Below are 19,901 nucleotides of genomic sequence, written 5' to 3'. Positions count from 1 at the left end.
ATCTCCCAGCAAACAATGCGGCAAAGACGGACACTTCCAGTAGTAGCATGAAGGACAAGGTTTACCAAGTGTTACTGAAGAGGTATGTGACATTCAGTGACACGCATCTGTCCGAAGACTTTTTTCAAACACATTCTGATGTCTCAGAACCAGTGCAGTCTGAACGCTAAACAGATCCATAAAATTTACAGGGTTGTTGTCCAGAATCAGAACTTCATTGCCACTGTGACCTGCTTGGGTGTTTTATTTAAGCCTTCTAAAAGTCATTCTCAGTAGCAGTTTAGATGTTAAGAACCCAGAAAGCTACAAACATTCTGCTTTCTATTTTGCTCAGGGGCCATCTTACTTAGTCTAAACCTGTCCCCAGCTGCAGCCATTTAGCCTGTTACATTGATGGCAGGTGGATAACCTTAGTGTCATTCTGATGACCACACAAAGTTTATTTAGATAAACTCAGAAGTTTATTTGCAGTATAAACAGGGTATGATGAGAACCAACCAACCTGAGCAACCCACTCGTTTTGTTTACTTAGCTATTGCTCTTGAAAAACAGAAGAGATGACTAAAACCCTGTCAGGCATTACTTTTCCATTTGGTTTTAAAAGAGCCTTCTAATTCAGGGGGCCTTTTTTGTACAATTATGAAACCTTTCATTGTACTAGCACTCTGCTGTAGTTTTTTCTCTAGCAGAGCCGACCCTCTTCCATTTGAGTTTTTAGACTGTGATGACCCTGATGTCTTTAAAGCTGTCGACACAGCACTGAAGAAATACAATGGAGACAGAGCAACTGATAATCAATTTGCTTTATACATGGTGATGGAAGCCAAGAGAACTGTAAGTAGACCTTCAAAAAAAATTGGAATTGTTTATGCACTCTGAATCAGATTATCTCCATCTTGCTCATAAGAGAGCAAGCATGACAGCAAAATGTCTTCCAAAAATGTTTTTAAAAAAATCAAAGAAATTACTTGCACAGTAAGGTACTCGTTACTATGACAAGAAGGGTTGTATATTATGTTCTTATCAACAGAACTATGTGTGCCGGTGAATTGCTTGTTAATGCAAGGACTAAAGAATAGAAAATTTCTATCACTAATACAATTTGTTTTACTAGTCTATTCTGTTTTCTCCTTTCTCTGTTGAGAATTCTACCCCTTTCCATCATCAGTAAGGTTTTCAGATCAATGGCAAAACCACACTTATTAAAAAACCTGAATATTATCTTCACTTGGGAAGAGCTGGTATCACACACAAAAAAGAATGACCTGATAAAATTTGGCAACGCTTTCAATAAATTGTTTGTGAATATTATTTGATTGACACTAGTCCTGAGTCACAGATCTATCTAAGAGCACTAGGTGGTATTTTAGTCAAATAGGGTGACAGCTAAAATTACAGAAGGAAAAAAGAATGAAACATGATCCTTTGCCTGGAGTCCTTCTGTATAGCATTAACTAACAAAAGAGTATTTACCTCTGAGAGGCATACAAAGATGATATTACCATAATAATGACAAGCATTACTTTACTTGAAAACAACATCAGCATTTTTTCTTCTATTGGATTGAATTTTCAGATGTAAAACACAAGAAACCCAGTGTCAGAGAGAATATTTTTAACTCCAAAATCACAAGACACTTTACCCAGATGGAAATTGACCTCAGAAAGAGGACATGAATTGCTAAATGCCTTACAGTAAACTACCCACATCTCCTGGCACCTACCCTCTGGTTTTCCTGTTTTCAAACTGGGAAGATTTTAGCATGTAGTGACAAAGACCAAAATCTGGCAAACCCTTTATACAGTAAATATTAAACAACGAGTAGTCCCACTGTCTTCACTGAACTACATACATCCTTAACAACAGCCAAATGCAAACATCTTTATATCAGATCTGTAACACCATCTTCCTTTTGCTGATGTTCCCAAAGGACAGATATTAGTTTCGGTATTTTATCTTAGACAATGTTCTATTTTTAAGAATACGTATTTATTGCAATTTTATTCATCTTTCCTTCTCTAGATATCCATCTTTCCTTTTCTTAAAAGATCTGAGGTGGAAATCAATTATTACTTTAAATCGTTGATCTGACCATGACGTTAAATAAAAAACCAGAGAAAATAAATTGCAATAGAGATTTCCTCATATTTGATGCTCTTTTTTTAAAAAAAAGAGTATAGAATTTACTCGTCACTAGTCTCACAATGTTGAATGCATTAATTAAGTAGCTGGTTATTACATATTCATGTACATTCATTATTGATAAAGTAATAAAACTTAAAAGCTGACTGGTGAAAGATCGAACCTGCCCCAGTTAAAGGAATAGCTGTTCATGATAACAATGCAATAAACCAACAGGAAATAACATACAGAAATAATGTCTTTTCTCACGTATTTCGTTTACTCACTGAGCTGGTTTACTGCAGATTTAGAACACTGTAACAGGGAACAGAATTTGGCTCTTTTTAAGTCCACATCCCAGATAGTATAAACTGATGTAGCTCCATAAATGTCAATGTATACCTGCTGAAGATTAAGTCCATGACGTTTTTAGAGACCCTTTCATCCTCTTTTACAGTCTGCAACTGTTAGATCAGGTACCTCTGCACCTCTTCATAGTTGTAGCAATATACGACAGGAACTGAGAGAACACAGAGTATAATTCTGTGTAATAATACTGCGTAAATTCAGTATATTCCACCCACATCAGCTCAGCTTCACTTTCTTGGTACCACTAAGGCAAGAATTATCATGTAATTCTCCCAGCAGCATCATTTGAGGATAACCAGTGTTAATGTACAGCAACTGCCTGTGTTTGTATTTGAAAAGACACACTGGCAGAGCATTTTTAGTGGCTGTAAAAGATTAGTAGCTTCTGGCTTTATATCTCCTCTAAAGGGTGAACCAGAAACCTTGCAGTAGGTTAATGTTACCTATAGGCACAAGCTCACTACTCAGTTTATGGCAAGGATATAATGCCTGCTACTGGTTTACATACATCAGAAACACTTCCACCTGTCAGGCCAAACTTTGCTTAATACTTTGTCTGTATTTCATCTTACGGGATTCCTGAGGCTACCCTCATGAGCAGCTCAGCCTTTAATGCCTACAGGAAAACCGCAGGCACCGCCAAAGGCTGTCTCCAGAGCATATGCCCTCCTCGCCCTTTCCCCGGAGTAGGCAGGGCAGCTTAACTACCCTGTTACCATTGGGTAAAGGCAGTTTGGGCACTGCCAGGCTGCCTGAGGGTTGCTGGCTGCTGTTTCTGGGCTGCCTGTAGAGTAGTACAGAAGGAAAGTAGACGGATCTGGGAGGAGGCCAAGAGTGAGAGTGAGGGAGTCAGACAGGAGCACAGTCCTCCAAGCTGGTAATTATGCTAACTATCCAAGCAGCAACCCAAGTTTGCTTATTTGAAGTACATTTGAATATAAAACCTAACCACTTCTTTCTTGTTTTAAAGCCCTTGGTACTGCAATTTAAAATGAAGGTTGTTGAGCATAGCATGTCTATTGTATCAACATATTGTAATTGTAGGTAAGGGCTGAGTAATATAATTAGATAATTATTGAATGACCAAGATTTGGGAGACCTTGCAGAGAGACCAGCAGCTAATCTGAAACCATACTATAAAATATAAGGTAACCAATGGATAGTATTTACTTTTTGAAGCTCTTTTCACTTATTACTTATCACTTTATTACTATGCAAATGGTGGCATGCATGTTGTTTTTATTCAGGCAGGTCTTGACACACAATTCCATGTGAAATATCGAATACAAGAAACCATTTGTGCCACTGAGGAAAACAAACTCTGGCAAGACTGTGATTACAAAGTATCTACAGAGGCTGTAAGTATCTGCCCTCTTTACAAGTTCTCTGTACAGAAACATCAGCATAATGACCAGGACTGAAGTTGCCTGGGGAAAAATACAGTACAGAATTTAAATTTTTTTAGCTGTGTTACTTTTGAGAGCTTATAGGATTAAAGTGCGGTACAGAAATGTTTACAACTCTGAAGTTAACATTGTATTAGTGAGTTTACCATTATAATTCTGAATATGTGCGGAAGGGAACATTTCAGTGCTTCAGTATGAAGGTTCACAATAAATCCAACATAAGATACATGCACGGTAAGGGTGTGAGGGCTGTAAAACTTTCTGTTAATTTGGTATAATGGAAATTTGCATAACCAAATTGACTTCATATCTGCACCAATAAAAATATTGACCTGGAAGCCACTATGGCAGAAAATTTACCAGAGGGTTTTTAGCAGTGCAAAGCATGTCTGGCCCATGCTACTAGAGAGCACCTCTAGAGGAGGTACAATTGGGGCACACAGCATGCAGGAACACTGCACATTCCCAGTGGAAGTCCCTGTTATTTTACACAGTACACAATGCAACGGTGATGATATCATTTGAATCAATGTGAAATGCAATGGTCATTGCTGCATATCCTCTACTAGCAGAGAGTAAATTAGGTAAATACACAATTTATACAGACTTTATTTATGAGGGTGCGTTCATTTCCATTATTCTGACTGTAAATTCTGTAGTTAATTAATAAGCATCAATCATGATTCAAAGCAGTCTTTCAAATGATCTGCTCAGTTCATCCCATACTCTCCTCACAATCAACAAAACCATTCCTTTTCAGTAACAAAACAGCGAATTAGACATTACTACAAATGTACACATGAACTTGTTCCCCAAACTCAATTTGCAGCTGTCAATTTTGTATAACTAGAGGAATATATAGCACCGTATGTTTCTTCAGCAAGGTTCAGACAAATGTTGTCATATGTTTTTGCAGAAAACAGGAGAATGCACAGCTCAAGTTCACATGAATAACACTGAAGAAACAAGTAATGTTTTGCAAAATTGCAAAATTTTTCCAGGTATGTAACTCTTTGGGGCAGCATTCAACACGTTTGTTGACAAATAAGAATGGGAAAAATATAATATTGAGACTTTCAGGTAATTTTAAAGGTAGGAGCTCCTTATCATTCTATCCAGACATTTATAAATAATCCTCCATAAGCAACTACACGTTAAACATAAAATTTCACTTCACTGTTACACACATATAGGCTAAGTCAGGGAAGCACTGGCAGTTTCTGCCTAGGGTAATGAAAATTGGCACATGCATGTGTAGTAAGTGTCTTCAAACACTGGAATTGCACCAAGTTAAAATTAATTTGCTTAAGACCAAAAGCATATCAGTAACTTAAAGAGTAGATACAATTTGTCACATTTTAATTTTCTGTCCTAATGTATCCAAGTATAAAATTGTGGCAGAAATTATTAGAAAAAAATTTATATGACAAAATTGTACCTTAATTTTCTCTGAACTAAAAATGTTTAAATTATTTCTGTTAAAATTTACCCCAACAAATATTTATCCCAACCAAAAAAAAGGAACATAAAATTTCATTTACAAAATAAAAATCTAGCAGTGATGTAATTACGGAAGAGAGACTGTGATCTCTTTTAGACCTTAACGATAAGCAGTACTACATAGTAATGTCCTTTATTAGAAAGAGATCACGTTGTTTTAAAGCTTTGTAACTGGGATTGTTATGTGCCTATGCCTAGTGTTCATGTAAGACATAGCCAAGCTAGTTTTGAAATATCCATCTAACCGCTAGCAGGGAGCTAAGTGCATATTAACTACAGAAATATTTACTGTGATTTCTGAGATGTTCGGCAGCTTATCTTTAGTTTTTGTTCCTAGTTAGCCGTTTAAGCTTTAAACAAGATATACCTACAGCCAATGTCCTTCTAGGAACTGCAGTACACACAAACTCCATGTTCTGCTACTGAATGAATGCTGCTTGGTTTAGATGCATTTGTAGGGCAATGGTGACATCTAGTTGCCAGTAAAAGGTGTGTGAATCCCACAGAGAATGCAGGGGAAACTTGCATTTGAATCTTTGCTTAGAAAGCTAGAAAAACATACATAAATAAAATGAATCATGTATTCAGCCTAAGAAGCTCATCTCTTGTTGCCAAGTTATAGCAACTCTGAAGAAAGAATACATGTTTGTTCAGCACTTACAAAAATGCTGAGACTACAGTCAGTTTAGAACTGGGTGTACTGTTGTTTTATCATCTCCTTTGTGATTACTCACTGAAAACATAGACACCTTTTTCTGTAACATGTATATATTTGTCATTACTGAGTCAAAATAAGTGATGCTAGAAATATGAAGGGTTGGACTTGGTTCAAGTACCCCTTGGAAAGCTAAGACTAAGTAGTATTGCTTGCACTGAGATATTCCAAATGTATTGTATTATTCAATACATCAATTATTCAAATGTATTATTCAAATCCAAAGTATTCAAACAGAAAGAGTGAAAAAATTGACCCTACTGGTGAGGGATTTCCCCACCATGTTAGGTACCATACCGTTCATCCTCCTTGGTGGAACCGTTTGACCATATTGACCCTGGACTGGTTTCCTGGCTGGTGCAAGCTGGCATAACTCCATTAAAGCTAGTTTATGCCAGCTGAGAATCAAGCATACAAATTTTACTTCAATTCCACAGAGACCACATATTGTCCCACTTTCGCTCTCAAGCTCACTGAATCATGAAATTAATTTACGTACTGGACTATAAAATTAATTTATGAAAATCCAATCCATGATTACTTGAAAGAGAGTTAATAGGATTAGTAGCAGGAAACAGAAGTTTGAAGAACCCTGTCAAGCTTGTCTATGCACAGCCAATCCAGTTGGTTAAGCCTGAAGGTAACACCAAGTGGTAACTGGAAGCCAAAGTGACTAACAGGGGGATTTCAAACAACACAGCAGTAGACTAGTTCAGCTACAATCCCTAAGGAGCTCAGAGTCAGACCAGCTCACATGGGTGAGCCAAAACACTCTGTCAAAGTCCCCATCCCGGAACATGGTGAGGACAGTAAGCAGCTGCACACAGTGGGTGAGCTCTGAAGACTTTGAAGAACATCTCCTTGGCTGTAGCCTCCATTGGCTCTTCCCCAACTGAATGAGGGATCACACTTCCTTAGTGGTGTCAAAACTACATTGAAGGTTTTTTCAGACTCCTGAATGCACTCCTCTGAATGAAGGTTTCTGCTGAAATCATGCCTGGATCCAAATGTCATGGGTGGCCCCTACCACCACAAACCAAAGCATGTTTCTAAGTACAATGAATGTCTTTGCAGGCCCTGAAACTGGAATGTGGATTTGGTTGATCACTCCAATTAAAAACAGGAAAGGTCCTTGCTTATTGACACTTTCATTCCCAGATAGGAAAAATTAAAACCTGGGGCTGTTTTACATGAAGCCCTGTATGTTTTTGGTTTGTTTCTCTTCCAGTTACACCGAAGATAACAGTTGCTAAGGCTACATGTCTTGGATGCTTCCATCCTATATCAAGTGACAGTTTAGAAGTGTCAGAAATTCTGAAACAAGCCATTCAAAAGTTTAACAGGCACAGCAATGAACCTGCCCTTTTTAAGCTTGTGGAAATAAAAGAAGCCAAAATACAGGTTTGTGTATGATTTTTCTCTATATTTTATGAACACCACCCCCTCCTCCCCCCAAACCAGGTACCTTAGTTGTTTTATGTACACTTTTCTGATTTTTAAGGTGGCTTATACTTTATAATAAAAGCATAAAAAACGCGTACAGAGTGTAGACCCTGTAACTAATTCTCATAATTTATAAGGAATCATAACCTGTTATCTACTGGATTTTCAGAGCTGTCAACTTTACAAACTGGTAGTAAACATATTTTTTCTTTATCTGCAGTTTTATCTAACCGCTGTTTAGCACCAGTTTATTTGCATTCAGTGCTGACACAGGCATCTTGTGTCATCTCACATGCTCTCTGGTATTCCACTTGGCCTCTCCCTAAAGCTGCAGCAGGAGCAGATTTCTTCTAGGTTCTGTGCCAAAACTGCCAGCCTGCACAGATGTCTCATACTCTACAGCCTCTCAAACAGCAGCAGGCATCTATGTTTTTGTAATGCAATAGGACCCATATGTCAGCAGCTGCTATACGCTATAGGGTAAACCCCATTCAGGAAAAACGGGTAAGAAAAACAAAAAGCCAGCATGACACTTGCTGAAAGATATTGGCGCTCAGGAATAGCTGCTTTGCAAGAAAGGACTGCTCAGGTTGCAGAAATTCTGCATCATCTGGTATTACATGCAAAAATTATTTCCCTGTGAAAGGATATCCTATGGCTTGGTGTGATGTTGCTGGAAAGTTGTTTCTTATGTGGTTTTTAACTAGTATATAACCCAATGCCAAATACAGACCCTTTTCTTGGAATGTGCATGTATTTAGTTAGCCAAAAAGCATCATCTTGTCTCATGTCAATTTGACCCATGATTTAATTCAGACTGTCATCTTTCTATTTGCTGAGGGCAACGATCGTCTTAGCTGAAAGACAAGCTTGCACAACATTTAAGACAAAATGTCACAGACAGACTGCAATCCAGCAGCTGGGAAGAGAACCATCACATTACTTCTGGCCAACAGAGACTAGTCAGAGTTCTCCACCTGATCTGGGATGGGAAGTTCCTATATTTGATTCTTATTTCACTTTTTTACTCCAATGTTACCTGACCCAACACTGTGACATGGAGGGATTTCATGGGTGAGAAGCAGTAGCTACAGTGAGGAAAACTGAACTGCTTCCTGGGGAGAAAATGAAAAAAAGGGTCACAAATCTGAACAAAACAGCAGGTGGGAGAAGATAAAGCTCAAGGCGGACACAGTTATAGGTAGATGATAAATGCAGGACACTCAATAACAAATGATGCCAGCACTATAAAGTTACATTACTCAGACACTGTTTTATTATGTCCCATGTTCAGGAATGTAGGACTTGCCAAGCTGTGTTAGTATAGTCATCTATCTGGACCAGCTTTCTGTCACTGGGAGTAATAAGTAACAGATACTTTGGAGGAAAGTGCAAGAAACCAAGCATTATGAGGCTGCAGGCTTGTCAGGAGAAGTGGAATCCAAATAGAAAGTGCACTTCTAATATATGCATGACTTAGTTTATTTCTTGTATCACAAGGACAAGATTTTTTTTTGCTGTCCATGAATACTCTCAGACTCAGTGACTGCACAGTGATTTGGTGAATTGAAGTCACTAGAAGAATATTTTTGCATTCTTTGCTAATCACATTTAATGGTTTAACTTCCAGGGTTGTATTGGTCTACATAATATATCTCCTAAATATCTGTTCCAGGTGGTAGCTGGATGGAATTACGTAATTAAATATGATATTGAGGAGACTAATTGCTCCAAAGACCAATTTCAAGATTTAACTCCAGAGTGCAAAATTACTTCTAGAGGTGTAAGTAATCTTCAAAATCTGTTTATCAAGAAAATGCCATATTAACAAATGATCATTGAGATTTGACTCAAGAAAATATTTGTAGTCTTGCTTCACTTTGTGAATGAAGTTTAAATCCAGGCTATAGAAACTGTCTGTGCAATTAGAACATCCATGCCTTCTCCTAAACCAGTGATGAAGATGACCACTGAAATATTTACAGATTATAGACTCTAAACAGTCCCACCAAAATAATAAATCCCTTGAAGTTCCTATCCAGACGTTCAAAGAGTTACTCGAGTACAACCCAAAAAGCAATAATTATAATTAGCACAGTTTTTTCCAGCTTAAGACATATTTTCTAAGAAAAGTAAGTAGCTGAACTAATACTTAACCTCTACCACAGTCCAAATAAGAAAGCTTCAAAATAAATTTATCAATAAACATACATACTCTAGCTAAACAGTGTTGCAAAACCAAGTACTTCCTCTGCTTCTCTGACCTTGAACAGAATTCACTGTACCACAACCAGAGGGTTGCTCTCTCAACCAACCTCCCTGAACCAGCTTACTATGGGGTCAGGCAAACATTTCTGCAAATACAAGGTAGAGGGCAGGAACGTGCAGTTATAATGAACAGTGATGGTAAATGGTAAATGGGGGGGGGAGGAACCGCAGGAGTCCTGACTTGCATCTGTTTCGGCTGTTGTGGAGGTGCAATGTTGAGTGTTACATTCAAGAGCCTCCCCTGTTTGAAAATTACTCCTCGGATGTCTCAGGAATGTTTCAGAAGCATTGATCAAAAAAGGAAAGAACGACAATACTGTGATTCTCAGTCTCCTATTATTTACCAGGCTAGCTGAAGGAAATCTCTCCATTAGTCGTGCTTGCCCTTAAATCTTAAGGAAGTTACTTAATCTGCTTGGGTCGGAGTTTCCCAACCTGTCACCTAGAGGTAGCAACTTCTGTCCACCTCACATAATGCAGGAGTGCTACCTCATTCACAAACTGCTTTGACCATGCAGGGTTTGTGGGATTGGATCTTTATCACTTATCCCCTGAAATGTTAAGCAGCCCTGCTAATAGATCATCGACAGGTATTATTAGAATATGATATTCCAAGAATATTCCATACCTTGGAATGACCAAATTCCATGGAATTTGTTCCATACCTTTATTCAGCTCTGTATTATTCATTTTGAAATGGGAGGATGAGAACTGCACCCTGTATTCAACATGCATGTGAATCACAGGGCTATAGTGGGGCATAATGTCATTCTCTTTAACCTGGATAACAAGCCTTGATGTTATTATAAAAATTTTTTTTCTAAACCATCACTAAGCAGATTTTTTTATGGGTGACATTTTCACATATATGTCATAGCCCTAAGATCTTGATCCTGAATTTTAACAGACTTCCTTCTTATTCTATAGTTGATTCGTTTCCTTTAGAGTCTTTGGTAAGGGATTTCACTGAAACCTTTTGGAAAATCTACATACACTTTATCATCGGGTGTCTTTATCCACTTTTGTTGTGGCTTCTGAAGAAGTTTGACAAATCTGCAAAATACAACTTATGTTTACAATGAAAACCCTGTCCTCTCTTTGATGTATTCATGCCTCCTAGTTCTTTCCTTATTACCATTTCTAATCACCTGAATGGTTGAGACATCAGTTTTATGGGCCTATAACCTTTTTTAAAAAGAACAGGATCAACATCTGCTTTCTTCCAACCCTAAGATATCAAGGCTATTTTAAGCAAGTCATCTACCACAATTCCCTTAGAAGATTTGAGTAAATACAAGAAACTCAGTAATGTTTGATTTGTTAATTGCATAATCTTCTTTTTAGTCTTTACAGTTTGAGACAGAAATTCCAGTGAGTTCTCCATAAAATAGGATTCTGGCTTGGAAGCTTCTCCATTTCCTTCTGTAACGAACACATACAAATAGTTCATTTAGCTTCTCTTTTATGGTTTTATTTTCTCTGAGTGGTCCTTTTGAACCTTGATTGTTTATTGGCTCTGCAGACTGTCTGTCAGGCTTCTTGCTCCCAATATATTGAAGGAAGGAATGAATCATTAATAGTATGTTTGACTTATTCTGTTAGCAGGAAGGCATTACGATGTGAGCTTGTTCATTATTTCTAAATAACAAGGAGCTCTTTTGGGTTTTTTACTCCAGCATATAGGTAAATGTGATGCCAAAGCATATGAAAATCTTCATGGGCAGATGGTAGATATTGAAAGCCAATGCAAGTTTCCAGGTATGTCATAGGCACTATTAACTTTAAAAATTCTGCAATTTTCAATGCTTTCTTACAATTGTAAAATATGACAAAATAAAAAAGCTAGAGATGAAAACAGGTAATAACACAAGTAAGTAATTCTTCTGGGGCCAAAAAAGCACTGCCTCTTAATGAAATATTACCACAGGTTTTTTTCACTTCCTACAAGTATTTTATATGCAGCTGAAAATTACATTTTATCATTTGTACACTGCCCTACCTGTATGGCATGGAGCTGGTTGCTGACTCTCATTTGGAGATTAATAGATACAAAGTCAGAGTATAACTGTCCTACAAAAATTGATTCCTTCTCCACCACAATGATAAGCAGGTTAATATCACATTGTTTAAATAAATAACAACTTCCAACTTTCCAAAGAGCTCCAAGGTATTCATTTGAAAGGCAAAGGAGCTGACAAGTTTAAGATTTTGTCCAAAATTGATAACTACTGATACCACCACTTCCCCCCCCGCCCCATATTGCATGGTTATACTTACATTTGATGCGTTAGAGGCTTATTTTTTTCCCTAGCATTACAGTCATACTCCCAAATCGTTTTCTTTTTGTGACTTTTTCCTCCAGCCATCTATTTGGACACAGATTATCACAGCTCCAGAGCTTTAGAACAGGGAGTACAGCTCTAACCCTTTTAATCAGTGCAGCATTCTTGCCCATTCAGAGTTGGTTTTCTTCAAGAAATGATAATGATATTCTTCAACACACTCATTCATTGCCAATAAGATGCACCTTTTGTTTCACCTGATTCAGGTCCTTCCATATGTATAGATGTTCCCTCTCTTTATTTGCTAACTACCTGCAATTGATACGCACAATTCTTGTTTTATGAGAAAACTGTTAAGTGTCCAATGCGACACTAGGTGCTGATGCAGTGCTCTTTTAGGTAACCAAGATATGATAATGCTGATAAAAAACTCCAAGATATTTTGGTTTCATTTGATAGACCCAAATACAAAGCGTTCCAGAAGGCAGGGGTGTGTAACTAACTGTTTTTCCAGCCTATATCTACGTTCAATCTCTTGTTCCTTAGATCTGAAATCTATTGGTTTCTTTCAGCTGAAGACAAGGGAATTCATGACGCTTGCTCTGGTTGTCCGACGACTATCCCAAAAGACAGTCCAGAACTGAAGGAACTACTGAAGGTTTCTATGGAGAAGTATAATTCAGAGAGCAATGATGATTTCTACTATAAAGTTGGAGAAATAGAAACAGCGACAGTTCAGGTTGGGATCTACCACAGAGATGAGGAACAGATATGGCAATGTTATTGGTCTGAGTGAATGTTAGCTAAAGTTTGTATTTAGATTTCAAATTATGCTTTTCTCTAAGCGTTGATACATGTGGTAATTTTTCATGCAATTTTTCTTGCAAAATTTTCTCCATCTTGGTTTGCATTCAGAAGTGATTTAAATATCTCCCATATCTTAATTTTTTAATTTTTCTTAAAACATGATTTTAAAAGCATGGGGAAAAGGTTGACTTAGGGTATCTGATTTCTGTATATCTACCCCACTTTTTACCAGCCTTTGTAACAGACCTTAGACTTCTAAAATAGAAAAGATTTATTAGACGAAACTACCCACTTGAACCACCCCACCAACACTATGTTATTTTAGGCACTGTCCACCCTACAGTAGCTGTAAGCTCCAAGAAAAGGGGCTTCCCGTTTCCCTTAGAAATCTGTTAATTTATATACTGATTCTGCTGCTAATAATACTCCAGCTAGATTCAGAAAAGAGCATCTGTGCATAATTTAAGATATACAGATAAATACAGCTGGATAAAGAAGAACAAGGAATCAAGAGGATAACATTGGTCAACATTTGCATTTGGCTTTTTTACTGCTCCAACATATCAAAACAGAGGTTTAGGACAGAACTGAAAATAAGACAGTGGAGTAGTTCAGAAATATTTTGTCAAGAACTCCCCCTGAGCATGAGGGGTACCACTGGAGAAGGCACTAAAAGCACAACAGAGTTTTTCTGAACAGCTCATGTTATCTCGTACTAATAATATGTGTGCTTTTTCTTCTTTTAAACATTCTTTTCTTCTTTCAAGCTTTTTTCTTCTTTTTAATTTTTCATACCATGATTGATATTAGCATGCATACATTTTTTAAATAGACTTAAAAGAGACAGAATTTCATAGTTTCCCTGCTGTCTCTGTAGCAAGATATATTATCTTGGCCTCTGTAAAAAATACTAAGAGAACTCGTACCAGGCACATTCTTGAACCCATGCAGTTTCTTCTCCTTAATGCATTTGGCAAATATGTTCATTTTCAACTGACCCTGTTCATCACACACTTCATTTTACTCACATTCCACTTTCCTTACATCATATTTTGCTCTCTACAGTAGTATTTCTAATAATTTCATTTGTTATTAATGAAATTACTACAGGCATCCAATAAAACAAAGCCAAAACTCCAGGTCTGATATTATTCTGACCTGTTTCCTTCGATTTCAGGGCTGGAAATTTTGAGAATGGGAACTGGAGAAAGACGATTAGAAGCAGATAGTTTTCTGCTACATATTTTATGTTGTTCTTAACCTCTGTTGTCCCAGTGGTCAGGACTTGTAGGATATAAGTAGTATAAGCTTGTAGAAGAACATCTTTCCTGTGAAGCCTTTTCAATAAAATGCCTTTACCTCAGAAAGCCTTCTCGCTGATTTTTCAGGTGGTTGCAGGAGCAATCTACCGTATACATTTTGCAGTCCAGAAGACAAACTGCTCAAAGAAAGAGTTCAAAAAACTTCATGAAGACTGTGAAGCCACATCAGGCAGTGTAAGTAACGACGATGTCACCAACTGTAATGTTCCTATTGGACGCATTCATTTGCACCAGAAATTGTAAACACTTAAGTAACATTACATCTTGAGTTCTGTTACCTCTTTCAGAGAGGTTTCAAGAAGGACACCTTTCACTGTTTGTAACCCAAGCCAGTGACAGTGTTAGTAAAACATGAAGCTTAAACAAAGTCACTCCAAGCCAGGATTAGTGCTTACTGCAAAGTGAAAGGAGCTTGCTTCTGATAATAATGAATCAAAGAAAGGAGGGGAGGAGGCTGCTGTGAAATGAAATAGCTGCAATACTCCTGACTCTGTAGACTTGCACCTAAGTAAAACATGAGATTGGAGGGTTACTGGTGTGCAAAGGAATGATGTTTCTCTATAACGTGCATGCTGCTGATACTGGCAAAATGTGTTCCAGACACTGGAAAGTAATGCTGATATGGCCAGAAACCACTGGCAAGGGAGTTGGTTGGGAAAGAAGGGCCTGATTTCCCCTCTCTTTTCCCACTATATGAAGAGTGCTTACCTGTGAGGTTTTAAAATCTGTTAGTGTGGCAGGCACGAAATAGAAAAAAAAAAAAGCCTTTCTGTCTATCTCAATTTCCCAATTTTTAGCAGAAGAAATACCACCACAAAATGTATTTCTTAGGAATATCATGAAGATTAAAGAGTTAGTGCTCCAAAAGTGCTGGAGATGAAAAATCCAATTTTTCAAGATCCAATCTCCAATGAAAAGTTGAATTACAGTGTTCATACAGACATACTATAACCTCTAAAAGCTAAGTAGTGATGTGTCCCAATACAGAAGTCTCCATCACTAAGATGGTATATTTATAAGTATTCTTAAAATTTTTTTTTTCATGCACAACTCTATTCCTTTGTGTCTGATGTTTTGTTGCCTCAAGGAGTTGATTTTTGTTCTGTCAACAGGCACCATTGCTATGCGAAGCACACATTTATGTGATTCCATGGGAGAATAAAACCTTTCCCCAGGTTAACTGCTCTATTGAACGGTCAATGGTATGATTCCTCTTTATTACCCATCATCATAAGTAGAGTGTAGAACAAAGGCAGTCATTAAATTCTCATCCATTCCAAATTATCCCATATTTTGTACCAGAAAAAAAGGAACACGTAGTTCTTTTATCAACCTCAGTAATAACACAGTCCTCCCTCTCACCTTCTAACCTCTGCAACTTGTTACATCGAAGGCAGTTTCACCACAAGGTGAGACAGTGGACAACACAGTGATTACGGAAATACAAAAGCAACAGGTCGGAGAGAAGATTCTGCCTGTTGACTACTCTTTTGCATTATCAGTTAAGCTCTGAAGTATCAAGCCCCATCAGCTCTTTTGAATTACCATTCACACTAGGTTTAAAAATTGAGACAAAAATGTATTTGGCAACACAATAATTATACCCCACAGATTTCAAAAGCTCTGTGAATCTTTTCATATTAGTCAAGTAGCAGATCTCCTGCCACAAGCTGTCAATCTCTGCAGGAAGATCTTTCAGTTTTGTTCCTGCCCAGCTCCTTGATTAACTAGCCCTGAATATGGGTCAGTTTGAAAATTTCAGAATGACATATAATTTTTTTTTAATTATCAGAACTTTTTTAATTCTGATGATTGCAGGTTTTTTAATAAATGCAGGGACTCCCATGCTCCCCAATGATGAAGAGAAGATACACTGAATAAAGGGAGATTGATTAACTTGCATTTGTATTCAATAACTTCGCTGAGCTTAGCACCTTCATAACTACCTATTCATTCATTATGTATCAACAAATAAACATCTCTCCTCTTTGTTTTCACTACAATATTGCACCCACATCAGCTTTCAAATTAGCTCCATCCCAAACAACTCTGATTTGCAGCTAGATAATGACCAGACACTTTGGTGAACAGAAATTAAGCCCATGTTGGATAGTGACTCTACACCATGCATTCAGTCTTTGTCTTCCAGTCGAACAGTTATGGGGAAACAGAGACTACTCAATAACAACTGACTGTTTCATATTATCAGCTTTAACCTGTATCTGTTATTTCTAAGTAGTCTTATGAAATGCATATGTCAAATCTAGAAACAAAAAAATTGAATAGTTGCATTTCATATAACAAAACAACCCAGATCTTTTGTATATGCTGGTATTGATGCTACTCAGAGATGTACTCGCCTTTAGCATAAACTGGTTTTATACATCAGAGTGTTATACTCTAACAAGTGCAGGGACATTTAGTCCTAGAAATCAACTGTATTGCTTATAAATTAGAACCAGTATAAGTTTTCTTCACTGTAGCATCATTCACGTGTTAAACTGGCAGAATTTCAGCAATATATAAATTGTTCTTTTAACATATAACTGCTAAAATACTCTGGAACTATTTGGGAGGGTGTTTACATTTCCATGCTTGTCACAGGTATAAAAGATAATTATTTGGTTTACTTTAAAAGTCTGATAACATATTTTTGCTTAATTACTTATGTACTGCAATGAGCCAGCTTCTAAATTTCTCGAATCTTAAGCTATTGTTCTTGTTCATGTAACAGATATGGCTATTATTACAATGTTTTTTAGGGTGTATTTCTAAGAAGGCCTGCTGGATTCACACCTTTCCGAAGCTTTGCTATGCTAGAACAGCCACAGTCTCATACAAATAAAGAAGAAAGGCAAAGACCTGGTGAAGAAACAAGACAAGATGATGGACAGGAAACAGAAGGTGAAGGTGAACCAGAGCATAAACATGGGCATAAACACAGGCATAAATATGGGCATAAACACAAGCATGGATATAGAAAGGATCATGAGTCTGACACAAGGCATAGGCATGAAATTGGTTGTAGGCACAGAACTGGCCATGGGTGTGGGCATAAAAGCCCACATGGTAAACATAAACATCCAAACCCCAAATCTTCTGAGGAGTCCAATGAGAGGGTTTTTAATCGAAATGAAACCCTCCCATCATCCAGTGCTGAAACAGCATCAGAGCTAGTTAATCCAGGGGTTGCAAGAAAGGAAATCAGTACACCTGCAGAACCACTAATTCTTCCTCATACTTCTTTACTTAATGGGTTGCCAGGTCGCCCAGAATCTCCTCCTCCCAGATGTCCTGGAAAACCATGGAAACAAATTATGGACCTTCCAGCTCCTCCTACCTTTCCCAGAGAATTCACAAATGAGGATCTCTTGCTTTCCACAGTAGAAAACATCAATCCAGCAACAGAAACCTCAACACCTCCCCCAAAAAAAGAGAAAGACCTTGATCTCTCAGATGCCTTACAATAATTCAAACATTGTAGGATTCATTTCAGAAATCATACATAGAAAAATAAGAAAAATACTGCCTTTTGAAATGTATAAAATATGAAGAGGCAAAAGCTCCTATTCTGTCAGCTAAGATACTCAAGTAGGTCACCGGTACTTCTGCAGACCTAAGACCATACAGCAATACTCTATATTTGCATATATTTACAAAGATGTAAATCAGGCAGTGGCACCAATGATTCAGAACAAGCCTAGTAAAAGGACCAGGCAAGCCAATAGCCTTCTGCTGCAGAAGTTACAGTTGTATCTCATATACCTCAAGTTGCTATAAATGTAAAGAGAATCACTGCATCAAATTTTACCATGTTATAGAGTCATAGAATCATGGAATCATAGAATCATTAAGGTTGGAAAAGACCTCTAGGATCACAGAATCACAGGTTGGAAGGGACCTCAGGGATCATCTAGTCCAACCTTTCTAGGAAGAGCACAGCCTAGACAAGATGGCCCAGTACCCTGTACAGACGACTCTTAAAGGTGTCCAATGTGGCCGAGTCAACCACTTCCCTGGGGAGATTATTCCAATGGTTGACTGGCCTCACTGTGAAAAATTTTCCTCTCGTGTCTAATCGGAATCTCCCCAAGAGCCACTTGTGCCCGTTCCCCCTTGTCCTCTCCATGTGACTCCATGTAAAAAGGGAGTCTCCATCTTCTTTGTAACTGCCCCTTAAGTACTGGTACATTAAATCCAACTGTCAACCCAACACTACCATGCTTCCTAAACCATGCCCTGAAGTGTCGCGTCTACACATCTTATGTTTAAAATAACGGCACAAAGAATTTTGCAGATTATGTGAAGAATCTCAACCAAATATGGATAAGACAAAAGCATGCCAATATAAAGCAAGGATGCTGTTTTTAGATAGGCAGAATAACATTTATCTAATTTACTGGATTTAATCTTTTAAAGAACAAAATAAAATAAAGGAACCCATTTTACGTGTCAATTTCTTTAAACAAATTAATATTACCACCAGTCTATTACAAGCAAGTTGTTCTGTTGAATGAGATAACAGGGTGTGCTGGTTTTGGCTGAGAAGGGGTTAATTCTCTGCACTGTAGTGCCGGTGGTGGTCAGGGACCTTTCCAGCTTCCCGCGGCTGCCACGTCGGCGGGAGGCTGGGAGGGGCAGGGCCACGGCCGGGGCGGCTGACCCCGACTGGCCAATGGCAGGTTCGTGCCATACCACGTGACACCATGACCAGTATATTTGGGGGGGCAGTTTGTGCCTGGGGCAGGGGGGGGCACATTGTTGGGCAGTGAGCAGCTGCATCATGTGCGCTTTGTTTCAGTGGTTCATTCACCCCCTGGGTTTCACGCCTCTCATTGTTTTCCTTTCCATTGCATTTTTGTTGTTGTTGTTTGTTTTTTTTAATTTTAATTATTAAACTGTTCTTATCTCAACCCACGTGCTTTACTCTTCTGATTCTCTCCCCCGTCCCACCGGTGGGGGAGTGAGTGACAGTGTGCGGCTGAGTCACCGGCTAAACCCACAACACAGGGGCAGCTGAGAGAATCCTAAATAAAGCAGCTTTATTATTTCCTATGCGTATTATGTTAACTACACAGTAGAGGCACTGACTGACAGATTTTCATGCGGCAGAGGTACACAGATATTACAGATCAGATTACGAAATTGCAAACACTTGAGTTACCTAAAATTTATCTGCCTTCTTCCATTATTGGGTTGTGCATAATTTAGAGACTGGACTGAATTTTCTATTCGAGGTATCTTCCAAAGGTTGAGTTTTTGGTGGTATACATTAGCTGAAAAGCACCAAATATTTCTGGCAAATTAAAATATGTTTTCCCTCTGTATGGATCCAATAACTTATTGAGCTGAAAAATCAGCCAGCAATAAATAAATACAGATCAGTTCACTATTTTGAACCACTACTCAGTCCCATAAAATGCTACTGAAAGGGTAAAGTGCTAGAAATGGTAACACTTCACCGATTTTGTTGTGAAGACCGCATCACTTGAAACCACAGTATAAGTATCCTCCAACACAGCTGCAGAGACAGAAAGGATATTTTCTGAAATTGTTCATCCCAACTGCTGGGACTGCTGTGGCACCATGACTCAACAGCTGGGAATGTGTCCTTCTTTTGAGTACTGTGCTTCTAGTGCCATCACCTCACTGGTGAGGAAGAACTAGA

General features: G+C 38.1%; 2 protein-coding genes across 7 annotated transcripts in view; one reads left to right on the top strand and one right to left on the bottom strand.

Moving 5' to 3' along the window:
- RHBDD1 (rhomboid domain containing 1) overlaps nt 1-19,901 on the bottom strand; it is a 207,007-nt gene that overhangs the window by 114,566 nt on the left and 72,540 nt on the right. The gene's annotated exons all lie outside the window — the stretch shown is intronic.
- Nucleotides 543-18,689, top strand: KNG1 (kininogen 1). 4 transcript variants are annotated; one of them, XM_064457392.1, is made up of 11 exons: nt 546-834; nt 3,738-3,848; nt 4,813-4,897; nt 7,340-7,512; nt 9,230-9,337; nt 11,499-11,580; nt 12,677-12,843; nt 14,300-14,407; nt 15,346-15,435; nt 16,996-17,143; nt 17,498-18,689. In XM_064457392.1, exons 1-11 carry the CDS (start codon nt 640-642, stop codon nt 17,701-17,703), a joined length of 1,473 nt encoding a protein of 490 aa, XP_064313462.1. In that variant the 5' UTR covers nt 546-639; the 3' UTR covers nt 17,704-18,689. The 4 variants fall into 4 exon arrangements, with proteins under 4 accessions (XP_064313461.1, XP_009505707.2, XP_064313462.1 ...); XM_064457393.1 differs by having other exon boundaries at nt 547-834; nt 16,996-17,137; XM_009507412.2 differs by having other exon boundaries at nt 544-834; nt 16,996-18,689.

Source organism: Phalacrocorax carbo, chromosome 7 (genome assembly GCF_963921805.1).
Source record: "Phalacrocorax carbo chromosome 7, bPhaCar2.1, whole genome shotgun sequence".
Classification (NCBI taxonomy): domain Eukaryota; kingdom Metazoa; phylum Chordata; class Aves; order Suliformes; family Phalacrocoracidae; genus Phalacrocorax; species Phalacrocorax carbo.
This window is presented reverse-complemented; position numbering and strand designations above follow the sequence as displayed.

What these genes read in the sequence shown, in the direction of transcription:
- KNG1 (XM_009507412.2), top strand. Translation starts at nt 640, where the DNA reads ATGAAACCTTTCATTGTACTAGCACTCTGCTGTAGTTTTTTCTCTAGC. An exon ending in TAAAAGAAGCCAAAATACAG is followed by an intron (nt 7,513 to 9,229) that starts GTTTGTGTATGA and finishes TATCTGTTCCAG; the next exon opens with GTGGTAGCTGGATGGAATTA. An exon ending in GCTCTATTGAACGGTCAATG is followed by an intron (nt 15,436 to 16,995) that starts GTATGATTCCTC and finishes AATGTTTTTTAG; the next exon opens with GGTGTATTTCTAAGAAGGCC.